We start from the raw sequence: 20,116 nt of genomic DNA on the forward strand, positions 1-20,116 counted from the left end.
CTGCTCAAACTGGATTCAGGAATTCTATAAATATTGCAGTAGATTGGTCAGAGAGCAGGCTATTTATATAGTGAAACGCATGTCAGCCTTTGGGAGCTCAGTGAGATGCAAGGAGACGGGACCAGGGTTTGATTCCGTGGGGACCACCCAGCCCTTCACTTTTTGGAGGTGGATTTAAAGTGCCTCTGACGTGCCTATAACTCTCCTCACTTAAACTGTTCACTGGTTTACTGTTTGCAGTATCAATGGTTGACCAGCCCCTTTCTGGGTCATCGGTGAGATTTGGAGTCTCTTTAACTCTTCAAGGCAATGGGGAGAGAGAGAGAGCAGGGAATGGGGTTAGAGTAGAGAGATGGAGGAACCATGTGAGCAGCTAATATTCTACACATTTGCCTTTTAATCTTGTTCTGATTGTGTGAATAAACCTTGTGGATAGTCGGCTCAGGATAAATCCTTTTCAAATCTCCCAACTAATCAGAGTCGGGATTTGAGTAATATGTGAGCTGGAATTGTTGTCCCTTTGTTCTCCATGTACTGATTCCTTTTACACGTTGGTTCTTTATTAACCTTCCAGGACTGTGAGCAAGGGATAGACTGTGTGTGAGTGAGAGGGACAGTATATACATGTGCCCGGGTGAGAATATGGGTGAGTGTGTACGGTGGAGACTGGGTAAGTGTGTGTGGATGAGTGTGTGTGTGTGTGGTGGGGAGTGGGTGAGTGTGTGGTGGGGAGTGTGAGTGTATGTGTGTGATGGGAAGTGTGTGTGAATGTGTGGTGATGGGAGTGGGTGTATATGTGTGATAGGGAGTGTGTGAGAGTATGTGAGTGAGTGGTGGGAGTAGGTGGTGGGGAGTGGGTGTGTGAGTGTAGTGGGGAGTGTGAGTGTATGTGGGTGGTGGGGAGTGTGTGTCAATGTGTGGTGGGGAGTGAGTGTGTGGGTGTGTGAGTGTGAGGGGGAGTGAGTGTGTGCGGGTGTGTATGTGCGGTGGGGAGTGCATGTGAGTGTGGTGGGGAGTGAGTGTGAGTGTGGTGGCAGTGAGTGTGTGAGTGTGGTGGCAGTGAATGTGAGTGTGGTGGGGAGTGACTGTGGTGGGCAGCGAGTGTGGTGGGCAGCGAGTGTGGTGGGCAGCGAGTGTGGTGGGCAGCGAGTGTGGTGGGCAGCGAGTATGGTGGGCAGCGAGTGTGGTGGGCAGCGAGTGTGGTGGGCAGTGAGTGTGGGTGTGTGAGTGTGTGTGACGGTGGGAAGTGGGTGTGAGTGTGGTGGGCAGTGAGTGTAGTGGGCAGCGAGTGTGGTGGGCAGCGAGTGTGGGTGTGTGAGTGTGTGTGACGGTGGGAAGTGGGTGAGGAGAGGCTGAAGGTTGTTGAATGTGAAGCTGTGAGGATGATGATCTGGGGAATTTGCGTCTAATTTATTCAGGAAAACGAAGGACTGAAAGTAGGGCATTGTTGGTGCTGCGGCAGCTTGTGCACACGCTCAGCTCAGTCAGCACTGCAGCAGGGCTGTGTGTGAGGGAACCAATCCTCAGTCAGGCTCCGCACACACTGCCTCCTGCTCCCCTCCTTCTCCTCGTTGCCTGGTTCCCGGGATGAGCAGCCAGGATGATCTGGTCCTCAGTGCGAGCGAGCGAGCGGGAAAACAGACCAGGAGAGTCGGGAATGTCAAGCAGACATTCTCGATTTGATTTTTGCTGTGGTTGAACCGAGTTTCTGACACGTGCGGAAACCCATCCCCTTCCTCCACGCTCATTAGTCTCCAAATCACACTGAGAATTCTGTGTATTGACACATAGCACCCAGCCTCGACATTTCCCTGTGTCTCTCTATCTCTCTTCCCACCCCCTCTCTCTCCCCAATCCCCTTCTCTCTCCCCCCTCTCCCCCCACCCCCCTCTTTCCCCCCTCCCCTCTCTCCCCCCCCATCCCTCTCTCTCCTCCCCCCCATCCCCTCTCTCGCCCCCCACCCCATCCCCCCTCTCTCCCATTTAGCAATGATCCCCTGGTGGGCAGAAGCATTTCTCCCTGTAACAGCAGCTCCGTGCTGGACTGTGTGTGTGTGTGTGCGCTGTGTGGGTTAGGGTTCATGACTGGGTGTTGCTGTGGGGAGCACTGCCTTTTAACAGCATCTTTTGGATAATACATCAAACCGAGTGCACCTGTTCAGGTGGATATTAACAATTCCGTAACACTCTCTCCTGGCATCCTGGCCGTCATTAACTCTGGATATATTTGACAATAACCTCACAGCAGTTTGTGGGACCCCGATTGTGCACAAAAGTGGCTGCCGTATTCGCCCACAAATGCTACACCTATGAGACCTGACCCAGTAAAGTGCTGTAACAGTGCGAGTTCCAGTAACATCGATGTGTTGTGTGGATGGTTCCTCGGTTTGAGTGGTTTGAGAATTGTGTGATATTTGAAGCAGTGGCTCAGGTGCCCTGTCTGACAGTAGTTTGTGGTGCGATAAGAACAGGCAGTGGATTAATTATTCCCTTCACTACAGCCCAGGAAAGCTATAACTGGCAGCATCTTATCAACAGACAGCAAACAAGAGGTTAGAATATTTAACACAAAGATTGTTATACATGGGTAATGGTTTACCACAAATGACTGTTTGGTTTAGAGTCGAGAGCTCCAGTGGGGGAGCGAGCACCAGCACAGACATGGTGGGGTAAAGAGAGCGAGCTTTGCCTCCTGAGGATTTTGAACAGTGTCTACAGACACAGTGTAATTGCGGTTTTATTTTACGGGTTTCAGTTAATGAAATGCTTTTTACAGCCACCTGAGCCCATTTCCTTCTCAGCCATTCCATCAATGATTTAAGATTGGAGTTTAACACAGACACGCACACACACACACACACAAACAGACACACACACAGATACAGACAGACACACACACAGATACAGACTGACAGACGATCACACACATATACATTACAAACACGCAAGCGTGCTGGCTCAGTGAGAGTGAGCATTCAGTGGTTAGACATTCTCTGGTGTAGGCCCTTTGTGCCCTGACCCTGTGTCCTCTTGTGCCTCCTGTTTGCTGATTCTAACAGTTTTGTGCCTTTAGGTGTGAATCCTGGTTAGAATATTTTATTTACTTTAATAAAATCCTCGTTGAGACTTCTGCTGAGGAGCTCATTTTATCTAATCGTTCCTCGCAGCTCATCCCTGGCGCACTGGGACCCACAGCCTGTTACACTGGGATTCACAGCCGGTTACACTGGGACCCACAGCCGGTTACACTGGGACCCACAGCCGGTTACACTGGGTCCCACAGCCGGTTACACTGGGTCCCACAGCCGGTTACACTGGGATTCACAGCCGGTTACACTGGGACCCACAGCCGGTTACACTGGGTCCCACAGCCGGTTACACTGGGTCCCACAGCCGGTTACACTGGGTCCCACAGCCGGTTACACTGGGTCCCACAGCCGGTTACACTGGGTCCCACAGCCGGTTATACTGGGTCCCACAGCCGGTTACACTGGGTCCCACAGCCGGTTACACTGGGTCCCACAGCTGGTTACACTGGGACTGAGCCTGTTACAGTCACACCAGCGCCTGTACTGCAGACTATGCCAGGGTCCCAAGACAAATAGGAATCTAATGTATAAATCAGCAGCTCCCGATTCCCGAGGGGGGAGTGACAAGTGGGGACGAGGTATGTCTGCAGTTCCAGGTTTCCACAGAACCCAAGCTCCAGCTGTGTGAACAGGCAGGCAGGGTGGCAGTGAGGCAGGCAGGGTGGCAGTGAGGCAGGCAGGGTGGCAGTGAGGTTCCACAAACAGCCACAAATGAACGGCCAAATTCTCTGGGGAATGTGGTTCAGGAGAGAGTTGTGTAATGTTTATCACCCACCTGGACCTGGGTCTAACCTCTGAAGGACGGTGACTCTGACATCATGGTGCTCTCGCCAGCACTGGGCTGGAGCGTCAGCCTAAGCTGTGAACTTAGACACCCCCACGTGTGGTCTGAACCCAGAGACGGGAGTGCTGGCCCCTGAGTCGGGCTGACTATAGCCACACGGCAATCTTGTGTTCTAGTGGAGCCTGTGTCTATGTGTGTTTGGATACAGGGCACATTCACATGGCATGTCACAGCGGCACGTGACCTGTGCTCCCGCTGCCAGCCTCCCCAACACTCCTAATGATTTATTCATGTTTGCCACATGATTAAACGATTGCATTCACAGCTCCTCATCTTACACTCCCCAGAGAGGCTGGGAAATCACTGCACGAACCTCAGGTAGGATCCTCACTGCAAGGGTTAAGGAGGAGGTCACGAGGCATCTTTCACTCAAGGCATTATTATAATGTGGAACGTTTGGTACATGCTCATTCCAGCTGGAAACATAGCATTCCCAGCACGACGGGGAGAGAGCAGGGAATGGGGTTAGAGTAGAGAGTTCCAATGGGGGAAGGAGTTGCAGTAGAGTTGAGAGTTGGCAGCTTATCCCATTTGGGTGAAGTTGGTTGAAGATGAGGTGTGTGTGGCAGGGGTTTGGGGTGAATGTGCTCAGCGGTTGCTGCGTTCCTCTGATCTCCATCGCGCTCTCACAGGATTGAATTCCTCTGCTTACTGTCGACATTGACTGCTGCCAGTGCTCTGCGCATGTTTACACTCCTCACTGCCTCTTGAGGCTGGATCAAGTTTCCGAGCTGTGGCTGCCGGGGCGGCTGTACTCCTCACGGCACTTGTCACCTCAAGACTGCTTCACCCGGAGCTCAGCAGTGGAGCTGACAGTCAGTCGCCTGCAGATCGGGAACGAGCAGCATCGAGTGGGATTGCAGGAACTTCTCATTTGCGGAGCTGTTTGGGGAAAAGTCCCACAGCCTCAATCCGCGACTGTTTCTGGGACACCGCCGGCCGCAGTTGGCTGCCGCCTTTCGCCCACCAAGTACGCGGTCACGCTCCACTTTCACAGCACACGTCTCAGTGACGTGATAAGGCGCTATGTCGAATGCAAGGACTATTATTGTTATAAGACATCCAGGTTAAAGTGATCGCTTCATCCCACCTCAAGTGTTGGATTATACGAGCCAGAGGGAGAACACGGGAGAGCGGGAGTCGGAGTGAGGGAGGAGGAGAGCGAGGGAGTCAGGAGATGTGCGTAGCTGTAAATTATGCTTGTTTTACTCGGATACGAATCAGCGAACGCAACATAACCGTTCCTTCACACGAGTGAGGCGCAAGCGTTCAGTGACTGGCACAGCAAACCCACTCCTGGGGGCAGGGAATCCTCTCACTCAGCTCCTGTTAACCCTCCAGCTAATGCCCTGACTAACGGGTAGGGTGGTTCTAGCTGGGCAAGCAGAGGGAAAGCTTGCAAGATAGCGCTCTCTCTCTGAATGACAAGCTATGTGGCTTTAGCTGGTTAGACTCCAGCAGTTACCCCAACCTACATTCTGCCCCCCCAGCCTCGCTCTGGGAAACCTGCGCCAAATACTCTCCGGCTTCAAGTAAACGGGTGTCTCGCTCCCACCCATCCCACATACCCACCTGAGAAATCACAATGTTCCCACTGGCCAACCTGTGACCCTCTAACCCTGTGTTCCTGCAGCAACAAGCAGACACACTACCCCCCTCTCTCTCTCTGTCACTCTGTCTCTCTCTCTGTCTCTCTCTGTCTCTGTCTCTCTCTCTCTCTGTCTCACTCTCTCTCCCTCTCTGGGGTGTCTAAATCACTCTTTTTCTCTCTCTGTGTCTGTCTGTCTCCCTGCAGTGCAGTGTTAGTACCCATTGCGGTAATCAGCCAAGAATAGTATTAATGGTGTCTCCAGTGTTAAGCCATTGTGCTTTATCAGATTCAGTCGTATTTACTGGCCACAATGGTGACAATTAAATGATTAACTTGATGGCTGGTCTCCATTCATAGAATGTCACTGGCTGTGATTGTAATCCACTTGGAATCAATTAGTGACCAGAAAATACTGAATGAAATTGTTTCTTAATTAGTCACATCCTAATAAATAGCCTGAGCCTCCACTCCTCACTGCCCTGCTCTTTCCCAGCCTCGCTGATCGGCACTGCAGGAACTTACCTGGGAATGAGTGTTTGGGTGTGCGTGTGCGTAGTGGAGTGAGTGTGTTTGCATGTGAGTGTGCACATGAGAGAGGGAACGGAGTGAGCGTGCAAATGAGAGAGGGAGTGAGTCAGGCCGAGAGGGATGTGAGAGGCCAGGGAGGATTTCTGGAGGTGTGTACAGCCTGCAGTTCCCTGTCCTTGGTGCTGAGCACCCAGCTGTGGGCTCCTCTGAGCAGTGTGTGTGTGGCTGTCAGTGCACGGGCACATCTTCAGCCGCTGACGACACCCTCTCCCTATCCGGCTGCTCAGCTGTTGTCACAGGACTCAGCAGCGTTTCCTTTCTTCTCCCCTGCAGGAGTTGTGGACCAGCTGATCATGTAGAGAGCTGCGAGGGGCGAGAACATGACGGGAAAGTCGTTGTGCGCGTGTACCGGCCTTCAGCCTTGACCGGAGCTGTTCGTTCCCCCGACACCGCGGTGACCAACTCCCGACCCTTGTCCCGGCTCAGAGGAAAGTGAGTCGGTGCCGTACAGTGCCATACAGCCAGCCAGCACCGGGCACCAGGCCTCGCCGGTCACACCGGGAGCCACCTCAGCACCAGGCGCCACCCATCACCAGCGCCCGCAGGCATGGGGGACGTCACGAACAGCGCCGTGGATTTCCACGACAAGAACCAAAGAGACCACCCACACCATGCCGGGGAGTTCGGCTGCTCCCTGGATGAGCTTCGCTCCCTGATGGAGATGCGGGGGGCCGAGGCCGTGCAGAAGGTGCAGGACACGTACGGGGACATCAACGGCTTCTGCCGGCGGCTGAAAACCTCCCCCACGGAAGGTAAGAGCCCGCAATCCGTGTGGGCACCGGAACCGTCCGCCAGGCCAGCCCGAGAGAGAGACAGAGAGAGACTCTCCAGGTCTAAGCAACCTGTAAAAGTCACTTTAACCTCAGAACAATGCGGCTGCTGCTGATTGATTGTAAGCTCTGCACAGCGTGTTACAAACTGCGGTGATTTGCGGCCGTTTTGGTTGAGGATTTTCCAAGCGGTGGGGTTTCCGAATGAAGTGAGTGTCGGTGTGAGACCTTGCTCTCACATTAACACCACCGTTTCCGTCTCGTTCAGTCAGGTCCCGCCTGCCTCAACAACAACAACAACAACAACAACAAATGACATTTACACAGCACCTTTCACGTCAAGAGAATGTCAAGGATTTAGACCCGAGCTGGAGGTTGGGATCAGGAGGGGGTGGAGGACGGGAAGGTGGGGGTAGAAGGGTGACCAAAGGCATGGTTGAAGAGGTGGGTCTTGAGGCGGCCTTGATAGCCAAGTGGGCGAGGGCGAAGGGACCCCCAGATGGAGTAACAGAGGTTGGGGGAAGAGAGGCTGAAGGCCTGGCTGATGGAGGGGCAGTGCAGGGGATGTGGAGCAGGCCGGAGCCCACCGAGCAAAGGGAGCGGGAAGGTTCTTAAGGTGTTAGTAGGTCACAGAGGAGGAGGAGCAAGACCACGGAGGGCTTTAAAAGTGAAGACATGGATCTTAAATTCGATCCTCTGGGGGATGGGGAGCAGTGGTTCGAGGATGGGGGTGACAGGCTCACGGAGAAGAGGACACAAGCTGCAGAGTTACGAATAATCTGTATCTGGTGTAGGGAAGAGTTTGGCAGTCTGGCGAGCAGGGATTTAGTGTAGTCAAGCCTGGATGTGATGAGAGCGTCGCTCTGTCACTCACCTGGTGCTGTGGGTGGGGAAAATGCAGTCACTACCATTGTCCTCACTACTCTTAAGCTACTCCATGTGAAGGGCATTATCTGTAAAAATGCAAGTTGTTGTGGTCAGTAATTCCCTGAGAAGTCCTTTGTGACATTTTCAGTGTGGGAGCCCGTCTCAGGTTATTTTGGTTGTGTGTTCGGGGCTTGTTTACAGGACACGGGATTAGACGGTTGAGTTTTGATCCTCTGTGTATTTCTCCTGTTAATTGTTTCATTACTTTTGTAATGATTTCCTCCTGAGGCTCCCTCTTGTGCGATGGGGAAAACCAACTCGCATCTTTATTGTACCTGTGTTTGTGCTCTCGTGATCTGATCAGCAGGTCCCTGTCATTGTCAGTGGGTGTCAGACACCCCTCCTGCTGGGGGGTGGGGGGGTGGGAGAGGAGCGTCCAGAGGGGAGGGGACTGTGTGTGGGGGAGGGTGCTGTGTGAGGGTGGGGGCTGTGTGTGAGTGTGTGTTTGGACATCAAAATGTCATTGAAAAACAACTTGTGTTGGGAGTCGGGAAGAGAATTTATTATTAATAATAATAATAATTAAAGTGTAGTGACTGTGCCCCCAGCCTTTGCCCCCCCCTCACTCATTGTATAATCTTCAGCAGGGACCCCCCACAGCCTTTACATTTGCTTTCTTTCCTATTATTTTCCGTGCTTTACAGAGGTGGTTGCTGTTGGCTGCAGTACAGATGGCCTAACAACCGACATCGTACAGAGTGCCCCGTCCCAGCCCACCACACACTTTGATCTCCTCCACCTTCAGCCTTACAGCTCCTTACCTCCCTCTCTCGCTCCCTCTCTCTCTCTCGCTCCTTTCTGTTTCCATCTCAGCTTCACAATCGTTGTCGGTTCTTACTGGGGCTGTTTGCTCTGAGGGGGCGAGGCCTGCATTGTCCTGAGAGAGAGTTTGTACCCAGTGGGACCAGGAAGAAACCAGCTTCCAAATGGAACTTGGATTGAAGAACATGCCTCAGCAGATACACTTTGTGGCTGGGACTTTCCCTCATGGCTCCTAACAACCATCACCCCTCCTCCACCCACCCACGGCCCCCTGCCCCCCACCCCCCACCCCCTCCTCCCCCCCACCACCCCCCCACTCCCAGTCCCCTAAACAGAGCACAGATGAGAGCCTCCATGATGTGCATAAACCGTTATCGTTCGGGGAAATGGGAGGTTTGAAGTAACGATGAATAATAAATGTTTGTATTGCAGTGAAACTAGGTCAGTCCGGGAGAGAGGCCGCACTCGGTGTGAGCTCACTGTTTGATCCGCTCACAGTTTATTGTGTTTAAATAATAATAATATCTGATTCTGCGGCTGTCACTAGAGTCCTGGGACTTCCACCTCAAGAGGCCATTGTGTGTCTGCGCTGGTGCTCACTCCCCCACTGGAGCTCTCTACTCTAACCACATTTCCTGTGTCTGTGCTGTTGCTCCGATGTTTGGCTCAGAGCAGATCGTCTATTGAGCTGAGTGATGATTTTCAGAACGGGAATGGTAGGAAGTGGGAATCCGTGCAGCCAGGCTCCACAAGGATGTGGTTCATACAGTTTATCTACATCCATGGGTTTGAGACAGAAAACGTGTTAGACTTCCATTTCCTAACAGTCTGAGATGTTCCCTTATTCACTCTTTGTTGCTTACTCTCTGGCTCTCCCTATCTCGCTCTCTGTCACATGCTCTCTCGCTCACTCTGTCTCCCTTCCTTTCTCTCCCCTCCCCCCACTCTCTTTGCTTTTTCTCTCTCTCTCCCCTTCCTCTCTCTGTCTTTCTCTCTCTCTCTGGCTGGGTTGCCTCGCTCGTGTCCACTTCTCAGTGACCTGGTTTGAGCTGCAGATGAATGACCTGCGCTGTGTGGTGTGAGGCTGTGATTAATGAGCGATTTACCGGACGTGCTGGCTGAGCTGGCAGCTTACTGCATTGCAGCGACAGCAATCACAGCTCCACTGATCGGCGTGCTGGGCTCCAGCTTCCAGTTCAGTCACACCCTCTCGCCTTGGGCAGGAGGTTGTGGGTTCGAGCCCCACGTCTGGGACTTTGAACTCACAGCCCAGCCCGAGGCTCCAGCACAGGGGTGTGGGGGGAGGGAGCTCAACCATTCCGTCCAATGAGACATTAAACCGAAGTTCTGACAGTGCCCTGTTCAGGCGGACGTTACAGATCAGTTGCGCTGTTGGAGAAGGGAAGAGTGTTTCTGGCTGTTTGAAAAAGATTTCTGTGGACAAAGTGTTCACATGCTTGCCTGTGTTTGCTGTGCAGCGCTTTGAGATGTTCTGGTGAAAAAAAGGGGCTTAAAAAAACCCCAGGTTGTTTCTCACTGATTCTCACAGGACTGAGCGGAGTTTGTTAAATGTTTTAGTTAGATGAGGCCCCTCCATCAGAGCCCAGAGTTTTTACATCAGATTATTGTCACGTTTGAGACGGTGGGTAGGTCAGGCCAGGCTAGGTACAGGGTGAGACCAGATGGGCCAAAGTATCTTCTTCATCCGACTAACCTTCTGAGGGTTGTTCTCTCCCCCGGTCTCCTGCCTGACAGCCCCTCACCATAAATAGCTTGTTCACTCCACAGCTGTTTGTGGGATGTTGCTGTGCGCAATTTATTTGACTGCCACGTTCGCTCACAAAGTACACTTTACAAGTATATCCTGTGAAGCGCTTTGTGACATCTCGCCGATGTGATCAGGCACAGTATCAAAGTATTATTCTATGATCTTGTGAGTGTTTCTGCCGTTCTGTGTGACCTCCACCTCATGCTGGCTGGCGAGGCAGAAGGAGAGGCTGTGGAGGGAGTGCGGAGAGGGCAGGCTGTCTGCCCTGTGTTCACTCACACGGGCAATGGAGGTAGACGGAATGAGTTTTACACTGAGATGTTGACGGTGTCGTCCTTCGGACGAGACATTAAGCATTTCCTGACTGTGCCATGTTCAGGTGGACTGTAAAGATCTCTGCGGTGCTGTTGGAAAAGAGGAGGAGTTTCTCTCCCATTGCCCTAGCCCACAATCCCACACGCACATTCATTCATTCACTTCACAGCTGTTTGTGGGATGTCACTGTGCACAATTTAGCTGCCACATTTTTCTAAACACCCCACAGTCACTGCACTTGCAGGCAGTTCCTTGTGAAGCGCTGTGAGAAGTTTGATGGAGTGGGGGGTGGAGGGGACTGTTATAATTGAGACTGTGGGATTGGTGTTAAAGTCGGATTGCTTTCTCCTCTCCTGTAGGCTTGGCTGGAAATCCTGCAGAACTTGAAAAAAGAAGACAAATTTATGGTCAAAACTTTATACCTCCGAAAAAGCCAAAAACCTTCCTGCAGTTAGTGTGGGAAGCTTTACAGGATGTGACACTCATTATCCTGGAGCTGGCAGCTATCATATCCCTCGGACTCTCATTCTATCAACCCCCAGGAGAGAGCAGTGATGGTGAGTACACACTCAATACTAACAGTAACAGAACCAAGATGTGCTGTGGTTATTCCTCACATCTACAGATGGGAAATCAACTGTGGGGGTATCTGTGTACTGTGTGTGGGCATAGTCGCTCCAGAGGCAGGAGCAGGAAGCCATTCAGCCCATCCAGCCTTTCCATCCGGCACGATGGGGAGAGAACAGGGAATGGGGTGAGAGTAGTGAGCTCCAGTGGGGGAGCGAGTCCCAGCACAGACACGATGGGGATAGAGAGAGAGCAGGGAATGGGGTTAGAGTGGAGAGCTCTAGTGGGGGAGCGAGCCCCAGCACAGACACGATGACGGATTCTGCTTGAAGCCGAGTGTGAATTCCTCATGCTGATGGGCCTCCCAGCCTCCATGTTAACACCCACCTTTGCTGACCTCACTTGACTCGTTGTATTTAATGGTGACGCAGCCGCTGTTGTGATGCTGCCCTGACCCTGACGTCTCTGCTCTTCTCTGCCCTGTCAGCGTGTGGGAGTGCAGCAGGAGGCGCGGAGGAAGAGGGGGAAGCGGAGGCGGGCTGGATCGAGGGGGCGGCTATTTTGCTGTCGGTGGTGTGTGTGGTGCTGGTGACGGCCTTTAATGACTGGAGCAAAGAGAAGCAGTTCCGGGGGCTGCAGAGCCGCATTGAGCAGGAGCAGAAGTTTGCTGTGGTTCGAGGTGGGCAAGTCATCCAGATCCCCGTCTCCGAGATCGTCACCGGGGACATTGCTCAGATCAAATACGGTGAGTGCTGATCAACATCAGTGCCGACAACACTGAGGTGGGGATGTGATCATTAACACCAAAGCCAACAAAAGTGAAGTGGGTTGTGATAATTAACAAGAACGCTGAGAATTAGCGAGGAAATCTCCAGAGGCATTGCTCCCATCGCTGCGTCACCTCTCTACCTGCACGTGTGTTAGGGACGGGTTGGGGTGTGTCGGGCACCACCCGTTTGCGTGCTGTAGACCGCAGTGAAGCACTGTGTGCCCGCTCCTCGTGCCCTCACACACGCACACACCCTCACTGTCTCGTGACCTCTGCCATCTGCCCGCCAGGTGACCTGCTGCCAGCGGATGGGATTCTAATTCAGGGAAACGACCTGAAGATTGACGAAAGCTCCCTGACTGGGGAGTCCGACCACGTCCGCAAGTCAGTCAACAAAGACCCCATGTTACTGTCCGGTGAGGCTTCCAGCTTAGTTACTGTCGCTGTGTGTGTGTGTGCGCGTCACCGTGTCTCGTTGTGTGTCACTGTGTGTCTGACTCACTGTGTGTTACTGTGTGTCTCTGACTCGCTGTGCATTACTGTCTCTGTCTCGCTGTGTCTCTGTCTCGCTGTGTGTCTGTCTCGCTGTGTGTCACTGTGTGTCACTGTCTCTGTCTCGCTGTGTGTCACTGTGTGTCACTGTCTCTGTCTCGCTGTGTGTCACTGTGTGTCTCTGTGTCACTGTATCTGATTGGCTCTTGCCCAGGTACCCACGTGATGGAAGGCTCGGGGAGGATGGTGGTGACGGCGGTTGGTGTGAACTCGCAGACTGGCATCATCTTCACGCTGCTGGGGGCGAGCAGCGAGGAGGAGGAGAAGAAAGAGAAGAAAGGTAATCCATCGTCACGGAAATGCTGTGAGGTGAGGGTGGAACCAGAGAGAGTCTGATCTCCGGCACGAAGCTCAGTCAGAGTGTGCCGTGTGCCACGTGCCACGTGCCCCCCTCTGCAGTCAGGCTGAACCAGTGCAGGAAAGGCAACTCCGCTTGTCAGAGCCACTGTCTCCATTGGAATCCATCACTTTACTAACTATGAAATACTCTTCCCTGGTTTGGCTCGGCTCAGTCCAGCCTGGCTCAGCGAGGCTCTGCAGAGCTCAGGCCTCACACTGTCTTTCGCTGTAAATGTGTCCAGAATGAGTTGGGGAGTGGTGGGGGGGTGTCCACCTGTGCCCTCAGTGGCCTGTATGTGCCCCTCAGCGGCCTGTGTGTGCCCCCCCCGGCCTGTGTGTGCCCCTCAGCGGCCTGTGTGGGCCCCCCACCCGGCCTTGTGGCCACCCCCCACCCCCGGCCTATGTGGGCCCACCCCGGCCTTGTGGCCAACCCCCCCGGCCTATGTGGGCCCACCCCGGCCTTGTGGCCACCCCCCCCCCCCGGCCTATGTGGGCCAGGCTAGGGTCTCGCTCTGGGCCCTCGGTGATGCAGCGTCACCTGATGAGTGACGTAGTAGCTCGGACACAGCTGTGCTGCAAACCTTCAGACGACATTTAGAAGCCGGGACTTTCTTGACCACAACAACGACTGGGGGGCAAACAGCTGCTAAACCGAACCAAAACACCAGTGTTTCTCAGATGGTAAACGCTGAGAGTTTGAGGTTTGTCCCGAGCGGGCGTGGGGGGCGGGCGAGGAGGGTTGAGGAGAAGCTGGTGTCAGAGAAACCTCTTGTCTCTGCTGCTGATTCTCGTTGCTCCGGACCCGCGGATATTCTCTCACTTTAACATCTGCAGCAGATCAGCCCCGGGGCCAGGGAGAGGCCTCTGCAGGTCAGGTCAGTATTGGGGCCGGGCTGTAGGAGGGAGAGGTGCTGGGTGCTTCCTGCCCACAGCATCCAGCCCAGGACTGTCAGCTTCGCCCGTCTCTTCCTTCACTCTAACTGTCTCTGCCCACCACCCTGGCTCCCTGCATACACACCACCCTGGCAGTGCGTGTGGCAGTGTGTGTGTTGGTGTGTAGTACGTATACAGTGAGCGAGTGTATGGGACCCAGATTGTAATCGGAATAATAGACAATATAATACGCAGCAAACTCCTGAAACTGGAGACGTTAAGACTGCAAACAGCTTTACAGATTATATAAGATTAGAAGAATTGTCCAAAACACACGTACGTGAGAGACATCGAGAGAGACACAGAAGCGGAAACAGAAACTAGACAAAAGAAGAAGCTGGAAGCACTCGAGTGGAGGAATATGGAATACAGGGCGACCACATATGAAGGATACCTGTGAGAGATGTGGGTTACTGGATCCTTAACGGAGATGTCCAGCAGAAGGGAAAGAATGTGGTGTGTGTCACTGGTACAGCCAATATGCCAGTCAGTGCAACAAGAATCCATAAATAGCTGTGTCGGAGGAACACAGCCTGACAGGACGGAAAGTTTATCAGAGGACCTGCAAGCAGCAGAGAACCAGGTGTGATCCAGACAACGTGGAATACTGAGCTCTGATCATCCATCCTCTGTTATTGAAAAGTACAACAACAACAAAATGACACATGTAAAGCACCTTTCATGTCAGGAGGACATCCCAAGGCACTGGACAGACAAGAGTTTCAGACCTGAGCTGGGGGTCGGGATCGGGGAGGATGGAGGCCAGGGCGGGGAAGCAGGGAGATCGAAAACATGATCAAAGAGGAGGGTCTTGAGATGGGTCTTGAAGGAGGCAAGGGAGGGGGTGAGGCGGAGGGACTGAGGGATGGAATTCCAGAGGGTGGGAGCAGAGTGGCAGAAGGCCCACCCACCGATAGTGGGGCAGGCGAGACCGAAAACGTGAAGCAGGCCGGAGCCCGCTGAGCGGTGGGAGCGGGCAGATTGGTGGGGGCTTAGGAGGTCGCAGAGGTAGGGGGGAGCAAGACCATGGAGGGCTTTGAAGTTGAGGACCAGGATCTTGAACTGTATCCTCTGTATAAATCAGTGGAGTCGGGCAAGGATGGGAGTGATAGTATCACGGAGCCTGGTGCGGGAGAAGGCACGGGTTGCAGAGTTCTGGATAATCTGCAGCCTATGGAGTACTTGATTGATGTCATGGTGCTCAGGCAGATGAGGAAGAAGATGATGATGTTGATGATTACAGGAAAGAATCAGATTCTGATGATTGTGCGAAGAAACCTCCCAGAGGCAAGAAGTCAGTGTCGAGGAAAAGATCGAAGAAGTAATAAAGGAGATTGCTTTAGTACAAAAAGATATAGAAGAGTGTATATAAAAAAAATTCCCCCTTTACAGATGCTAAGTTTCCTGGGGATGAATTTCTATCAAACTGCAAACGGAAAATCAAGAATGTGAACAAAAGTGACAGGAAAAGGGAGAGGAGGAAGTCAGTGAGGGTTCCTGAGGTGTTCAGTTTATAGAGTGTTGTGAGCAGAGAGTAGTGACATAACCCACCAGTGTTATGGATTGAGAATCAGTGTGTTTAGTGAGTGGGCGCAGTGAGTGTGTTATTGCTCTGTGTTCGCTGGCTGCGGAGAGGTGTCTCTGTTCCGCTCGCATCGCAGTGGGAATTCTTGTATTTTTATTGCTTTTTCTTTTGAGCAAAAACCTCATTGTTAATTATTATTTCACATGAATCCATTTCACTGTTGTTTTCTCTCCTCTCTCCCCTCCCACACCCTCCCCCTCATTCCATTCTTTGTTTTTCCTTTTCCCCATGGTTTAGCGATCCCTCCCCTCCCCCTCCCTCTCCCTCCCCTGCTGCCCTCCCCCGCTGCCCTCCCCCAGCGACCAGACCCCTCAGACGCAGTCGGGCCGATGGCTGGCGATGCCGTTGGTAACGCCAATCCCAACCTGCTCAACGGTACGTTCCTCAGCACTGCGATCCCGCCCTGTGTCAGTCTCTCTCCTGCTCCTCCTCCGTCTGCACAGAGGTTCTGACCTCCTACACACGGTATCGATACCTCCTACACACTGTATGCTGCATACTGTACACTGTAAATGCTGTACACTGAAACCTTGTGTGAGAAATGTGTGCCTTGTGAGAAACCCCTGGTACTGCACAGTCTTCTCACAGGACATCCCCCACCCAACGAGTACACACACACACACATACACACAGGAGCCCACACCCCACCAAGTACACACACACATATACAGGAGCCCCCAGCCCAGCGAGCCCGCTCGCACACACACACCACACAAACATCCGCGCCCCCCGGGCTTTAGCTCAGAGCAAATCAGCTCGAGGGTCCCTGGGTTAACCTATGTTCCAGTGACGTGGGTTATAGTTGATCAGCTTTTCACAGCAGAAAATAACAAGATTCTGACACTCCCATCGAAACCACAGTGTTAGAATAGTCGCCCTCACTCTGTGATATTTACACGTGTGGGGTTTGGGGCTGGGAGCCTTGGGAGGAGCACCTAGAGCTGGGAGCTAGTGCTGCAGGGAGCTGGCTCCTGTACCGGTGCTGGTGTCTCCTGCTCTCTGTCTGTCTCAGCCCATCACACTGCCCTGAGCTCACTGACAGGATGTGGAGATCTGGAGTCGCTCCCCACTGCTGATGTATCATGTCGGCCTTTGGAAACCACCCACACACAATGTACATGCTCCCACACGCAATGTACATGCTCCCACACATACTCACTCACAATGTACACACATACACATGCATGCAATGTTTACTCTCACAGATACTCACAGTCTTACTCACTTCCACACACTCAAACATACACTCACACAAACACTCACACACACTCTCCAGTCCGAGGTACAAATATCCTGATCTAATGTGTCGGTGTATAAACTTACTCCCGAAGCAGTAATAACCTGAGAGACTGACATCTCTACCATTTGAGACGTGATTAATATTCAATATGAAAACTGATCCCAGAACCATGTCCTTTTACAGAGATTCCAGTAACTGCTGGGCATGTGGAGAGCAGAGAGGAGCTAAGCAGTGCAGTTAGTATAATAGGAGCAGTCGTGCATATGGCCAGGGGCATCCCAGTTCAGTCTATACCAGTCTGCAACTATTCAATAGGAGCAGTCGCAGTCTGTAATGAGAGCACAGCCCAGCCAGAACAATACTTTCAGGTAACGCAAGTAAGAGAACACAGAATCATCTACTAACACGAGCGAGGATTTATATGACTGAGGAGAATGTAACAGGAAGCACCGACACAATGCAATGGGAGAGAGCAGGGAATGGGGTTAGGGTAGAGAGCTCCAGTGGGGGAACGAGCCCCAGCACAGACACGATGGGGAGAGAGAGAGAGAGAGCAGGGAACGGGGTTAGAGTAGAGAGCTCCAGTGGAGGAGCGAGCCCCAGCACAGACACGATGAGCTTGAATGGAACAGCTTGCTCTGAGAACTAGCACAGACTCGATGGGCTGAATGGCCTTCTCCTGTGCTGTAAATGTCTGTGATTGTTTGTGGTCAGTAAGATAAGTCCATGATTTTTTTCAGTTGATTTTTCTCCTGAAACCCCATATCTGATGTTCATGACGAACGTGTCCATTGCAATATCTGTCCCTCATTCAGTCTCAATATTGTCACTTCACCTGTGGACACTGAGCAGGTCCAGTTACTGTTAAACAAAGCCTTTTCCTCTTGAGTTGACGGCTCATGGATTGGTGAATCAATTGGAACTTTAGCCGAGATGGGTGGTGTCACTGGACAGGAACAGGCTGTGTCAATGTTTTACACTCAATACATCGCTGTTCATTCTGGGCTGTTAAAGGTCCCATTGTCCACTGTCGTGTGCTGTGTTTGTCACTTTGCCTGCGGGCAGTGTCTCAAGTGGTGACTTGTTCACTGTTTGTTTCTGTTCTGTTTGTTGTACCCTTTTCACCGTAGGCAAAATGCCGGATGGAAATGTGGAGAACAGCCAGGACAAAGGTAATGTGCTGCCCTGTCCCACGTCTCCTGTCTCTGTCCAGCTCGTCTTTCTCACCTCACGCCTCACACCCCTCATTTCTCTCTCAGCTCCACCGATTCAGAACCTGTGTAGAGTCTAAGCCGTGTAGTGACCCGCTGACTGACAAACACAATACAAGCTGACTTTTATATCGCGCCTCTCATATCGGAGGACGTGTTAACAAACCTGACTTGGCACCCGAGCTGGAGTGTGGGCGGTGGTGGGGAAGGTGGGGAACCAAGGGAGGGGGTAAATACACAGTCACTACACTTCACAGTAAATGGCAGTGAAGGCGTCTTGTTGATGTGACACGGCGCCGTATCAAATGTGGGTATTATTATTGTTGTTACTTGGTGTTATGAACGCAGTCTGAGTGTCGGAGACATTAAATCGAGCTCCTGACTGTCTGTTCAATCTGGACTATTCTCCCAGATAAATCATCTCACAAATGTTTGTGAGACATTGCTGTGCGCAAAGCGACTGCCGAGTTTATCTACAAAATACACAGTCACTACACGTGACAGCAATTCTCTGTGAGGTGTTTGAGACGTTTTGCGATGATCGGCGCTGAATGAAACGAAGGTTATTATTGTAGACGTGGCTCAGAGTGTGAGCCTGATCACAGGCCACAGTATTGATCTTTTCTCCCTGTTTAACTGGTGGCTAAACACCCGGGTCCTCGTTCACTTTTAGCCAAGAAACAGGACAGTGCGGCTGCCATGGAGATGCAGCCGCTGAAGAGCGCAGAAGGCGGGGAGAGCGACGAGAAGAGAAAAACAAACACCACCAAAAAAGAGAAGTCTGTGCTCCAGGGCAAGCTCACCAAACTGGCCGTGCAGATCGGCAAAGCAGGTGAGAGGGGTCGGGGGGCCGAGGCTAGGCTTGTGGGGTGGAGGCTGGAGACCTGGGGAGTGGGGCCGAGGTTGGGAGAGCCGGTGACTGGGGGCTGGGAGTCAGTGTCAAAGTCTAGGGTCCGAGACTGGGGGTCGAGGTGGGGCTGGGGGTCAGGTGAGGACATGAGCGGGAGCGATCTCCGGGAGCCATTAGACTGACAGAAGCAGTATGGGTGAGGTGAGCTGTCTCGCTGAGTTGTCTCTCTGCCGTGCCGCAGGGCTGGTGATGTCGGCCATCACGGTGATTATCCTGGTGCTCTACTTCTCCATCGACACCTTTGTGATCCAGAAGCTGCAGTGGCTCCCGGAGTGCACCCCCGTCTACATCCAGTTCTTTGTCAAGTTCTTCATCATCGGGGTCACCGTGTTGGTGGTAGCCGTGCCAGAGGGGCTGCCGCTGGCCGTCACCATCTCCCTGGCTTACTCCGTCAAGGTGAGCAGTGGCCGGGCTGGTGTGTGGGTGGCCGGGCGGATGGTTAGTTGGGCCATTGGGTATTTGGAAGTTTTTTTGTGCGGTGCCGGCCGCTGACACCGTGCCGGCCGCTGACACCGTGCCGGCCGCTGACACCGTGCCGGACGCTGTCACCGTGCCGGACGCTGTCACCATGCCGGTGGCTGACACCGTGCCGGTCGCTGACCTCCTCCTTCCTCCTCTGACCAGAAAATGATGAAAGACAACAATCTGGTTCGACACCTGGACGCGTGTGAGACCATGGGCAATGCCACCGCCATCTGCTCGGACAAGACGGGGACATTGACCACCAACAGGATGACCGTGGTGCAGGTGTTCATCGCCGACAACCACCACAAGGAGGTGCCGGAACCTGACGCACTGCCAGCCAAAACCCTGGAGATCCTCATCAATGCTATATCCCTCAACTGTGCCTACACCAGCAAGGTCCTGGTACGTCCGGCGACTGGGTGGGGGGGTGCGTGTTGGTGAGCGAGTGCAGGTGATTTGTTTTGCCCAGCCGGGTATCTGACCCTTCATCACCGTTGTTTAAGAGTCTCCAAAGCAAACTGAGATTTCCGTGCATCCAAAATACACAGAGACATCCCAGAGATACATTGTTGGAATGGAATGCGCTCTCTCTCTGGGGGCGTCCTCCCCATGTGAGAGGCGCTTTATAAATGCAAGTTGTTGTTGTTGTTGTTGGAGGGACGCCCGCTGCTTACCTAATTCCAGAAAGTATTAGGCCCAGATTGGCAAGAGCTAAAGCTTGGGGACCCCAGCGTGTGCATAGTTTGCGATTGAGATTGCTGTCTGGCAAGCTTTCCCGTTGCTTCACCACCTTCCCGTCAGGGTTATCTGTGCGTGTAAGAGAAAGTGTATGTGTCCTGATTTGCACTTCACGGTGACTGATGCAGAATTCTAGAATTTGGGGTATGTCTCT

At 52.8% G+C, this 20,116-nt stretch overlaps 1 protein-coding gene across 10 annotated transcripts in view; it reads left to right on the plus strand.

Annotated features, from left to right (window-relative positions):
- The window catches only part of atp2b2 (ATPase plasma membrane Ca2+ transporting 2), a 75,385-nt gene that overhangs the window by 42,687 nt on the left and 12,582 nt on the right, over nt 1-20,116 (plus strand). For 8 of the 10 annotated variants that reach the window (XM_042339807.1, XM_042339814.1, XM_042339804.1 and 5 more), the window contains 9 exons: nt 6,385-6,863; nt 11,013-11,210; nt 11,708-11,965; nt 12,280-12,405; nt 12,696-12,821; nt 17,769-17,810; nt 18,523-18,681; nt 18,941-19,155; nt 19,384-19,626. In XM_042339807.1, coding sequence (XP_042195741.1) covers nt 6,659-6,863; nt 11,013-11,210; nt 11,708-11,965; nt 12,280-12,405; nt 12,696-12,821; nt 17,769-17,810; nt 18,523-18,681; nt 18,941-19,155; nt 19,384-19,626 — 1,572 coding nt within the window. In that variant the 5' untranslated portion in view covers nt 6,385-6,658. The remainder of the gene's footprint in view (nt 1-6,384; nt 6,864-11,012; nt 11,211-11,707; nt 11,966-12,279; nt 12,406-12,695; nt 12,822-17,768; nt 17,811-18,522; nt 18,682-18,940; nt 19,156-19,383; nt 19,627-20,116) is intronic. The other 2 variants (XM_042339809.1, XM_042339813.1) reach the window with 1 other exon arrangement.

This window comes from Callorhinchus milii, unplaced genomic scaffold, assembly GCF_018977255.1.
Source record: "Callorhinchus milii isolate IMCB2004 unplaced genomic scaffold, IMCB_Cmil_1.0 Scaffold12, whole genome shotgun sequence".
Classification (NCBI taxonomy): domain Eukaryota; kingdom Metazoa; phylum Chordata; class Chondrichthyes; order Chimaeriformes; family Callorhinchidae; genus Callorhinchus; species Callorhinchus milii.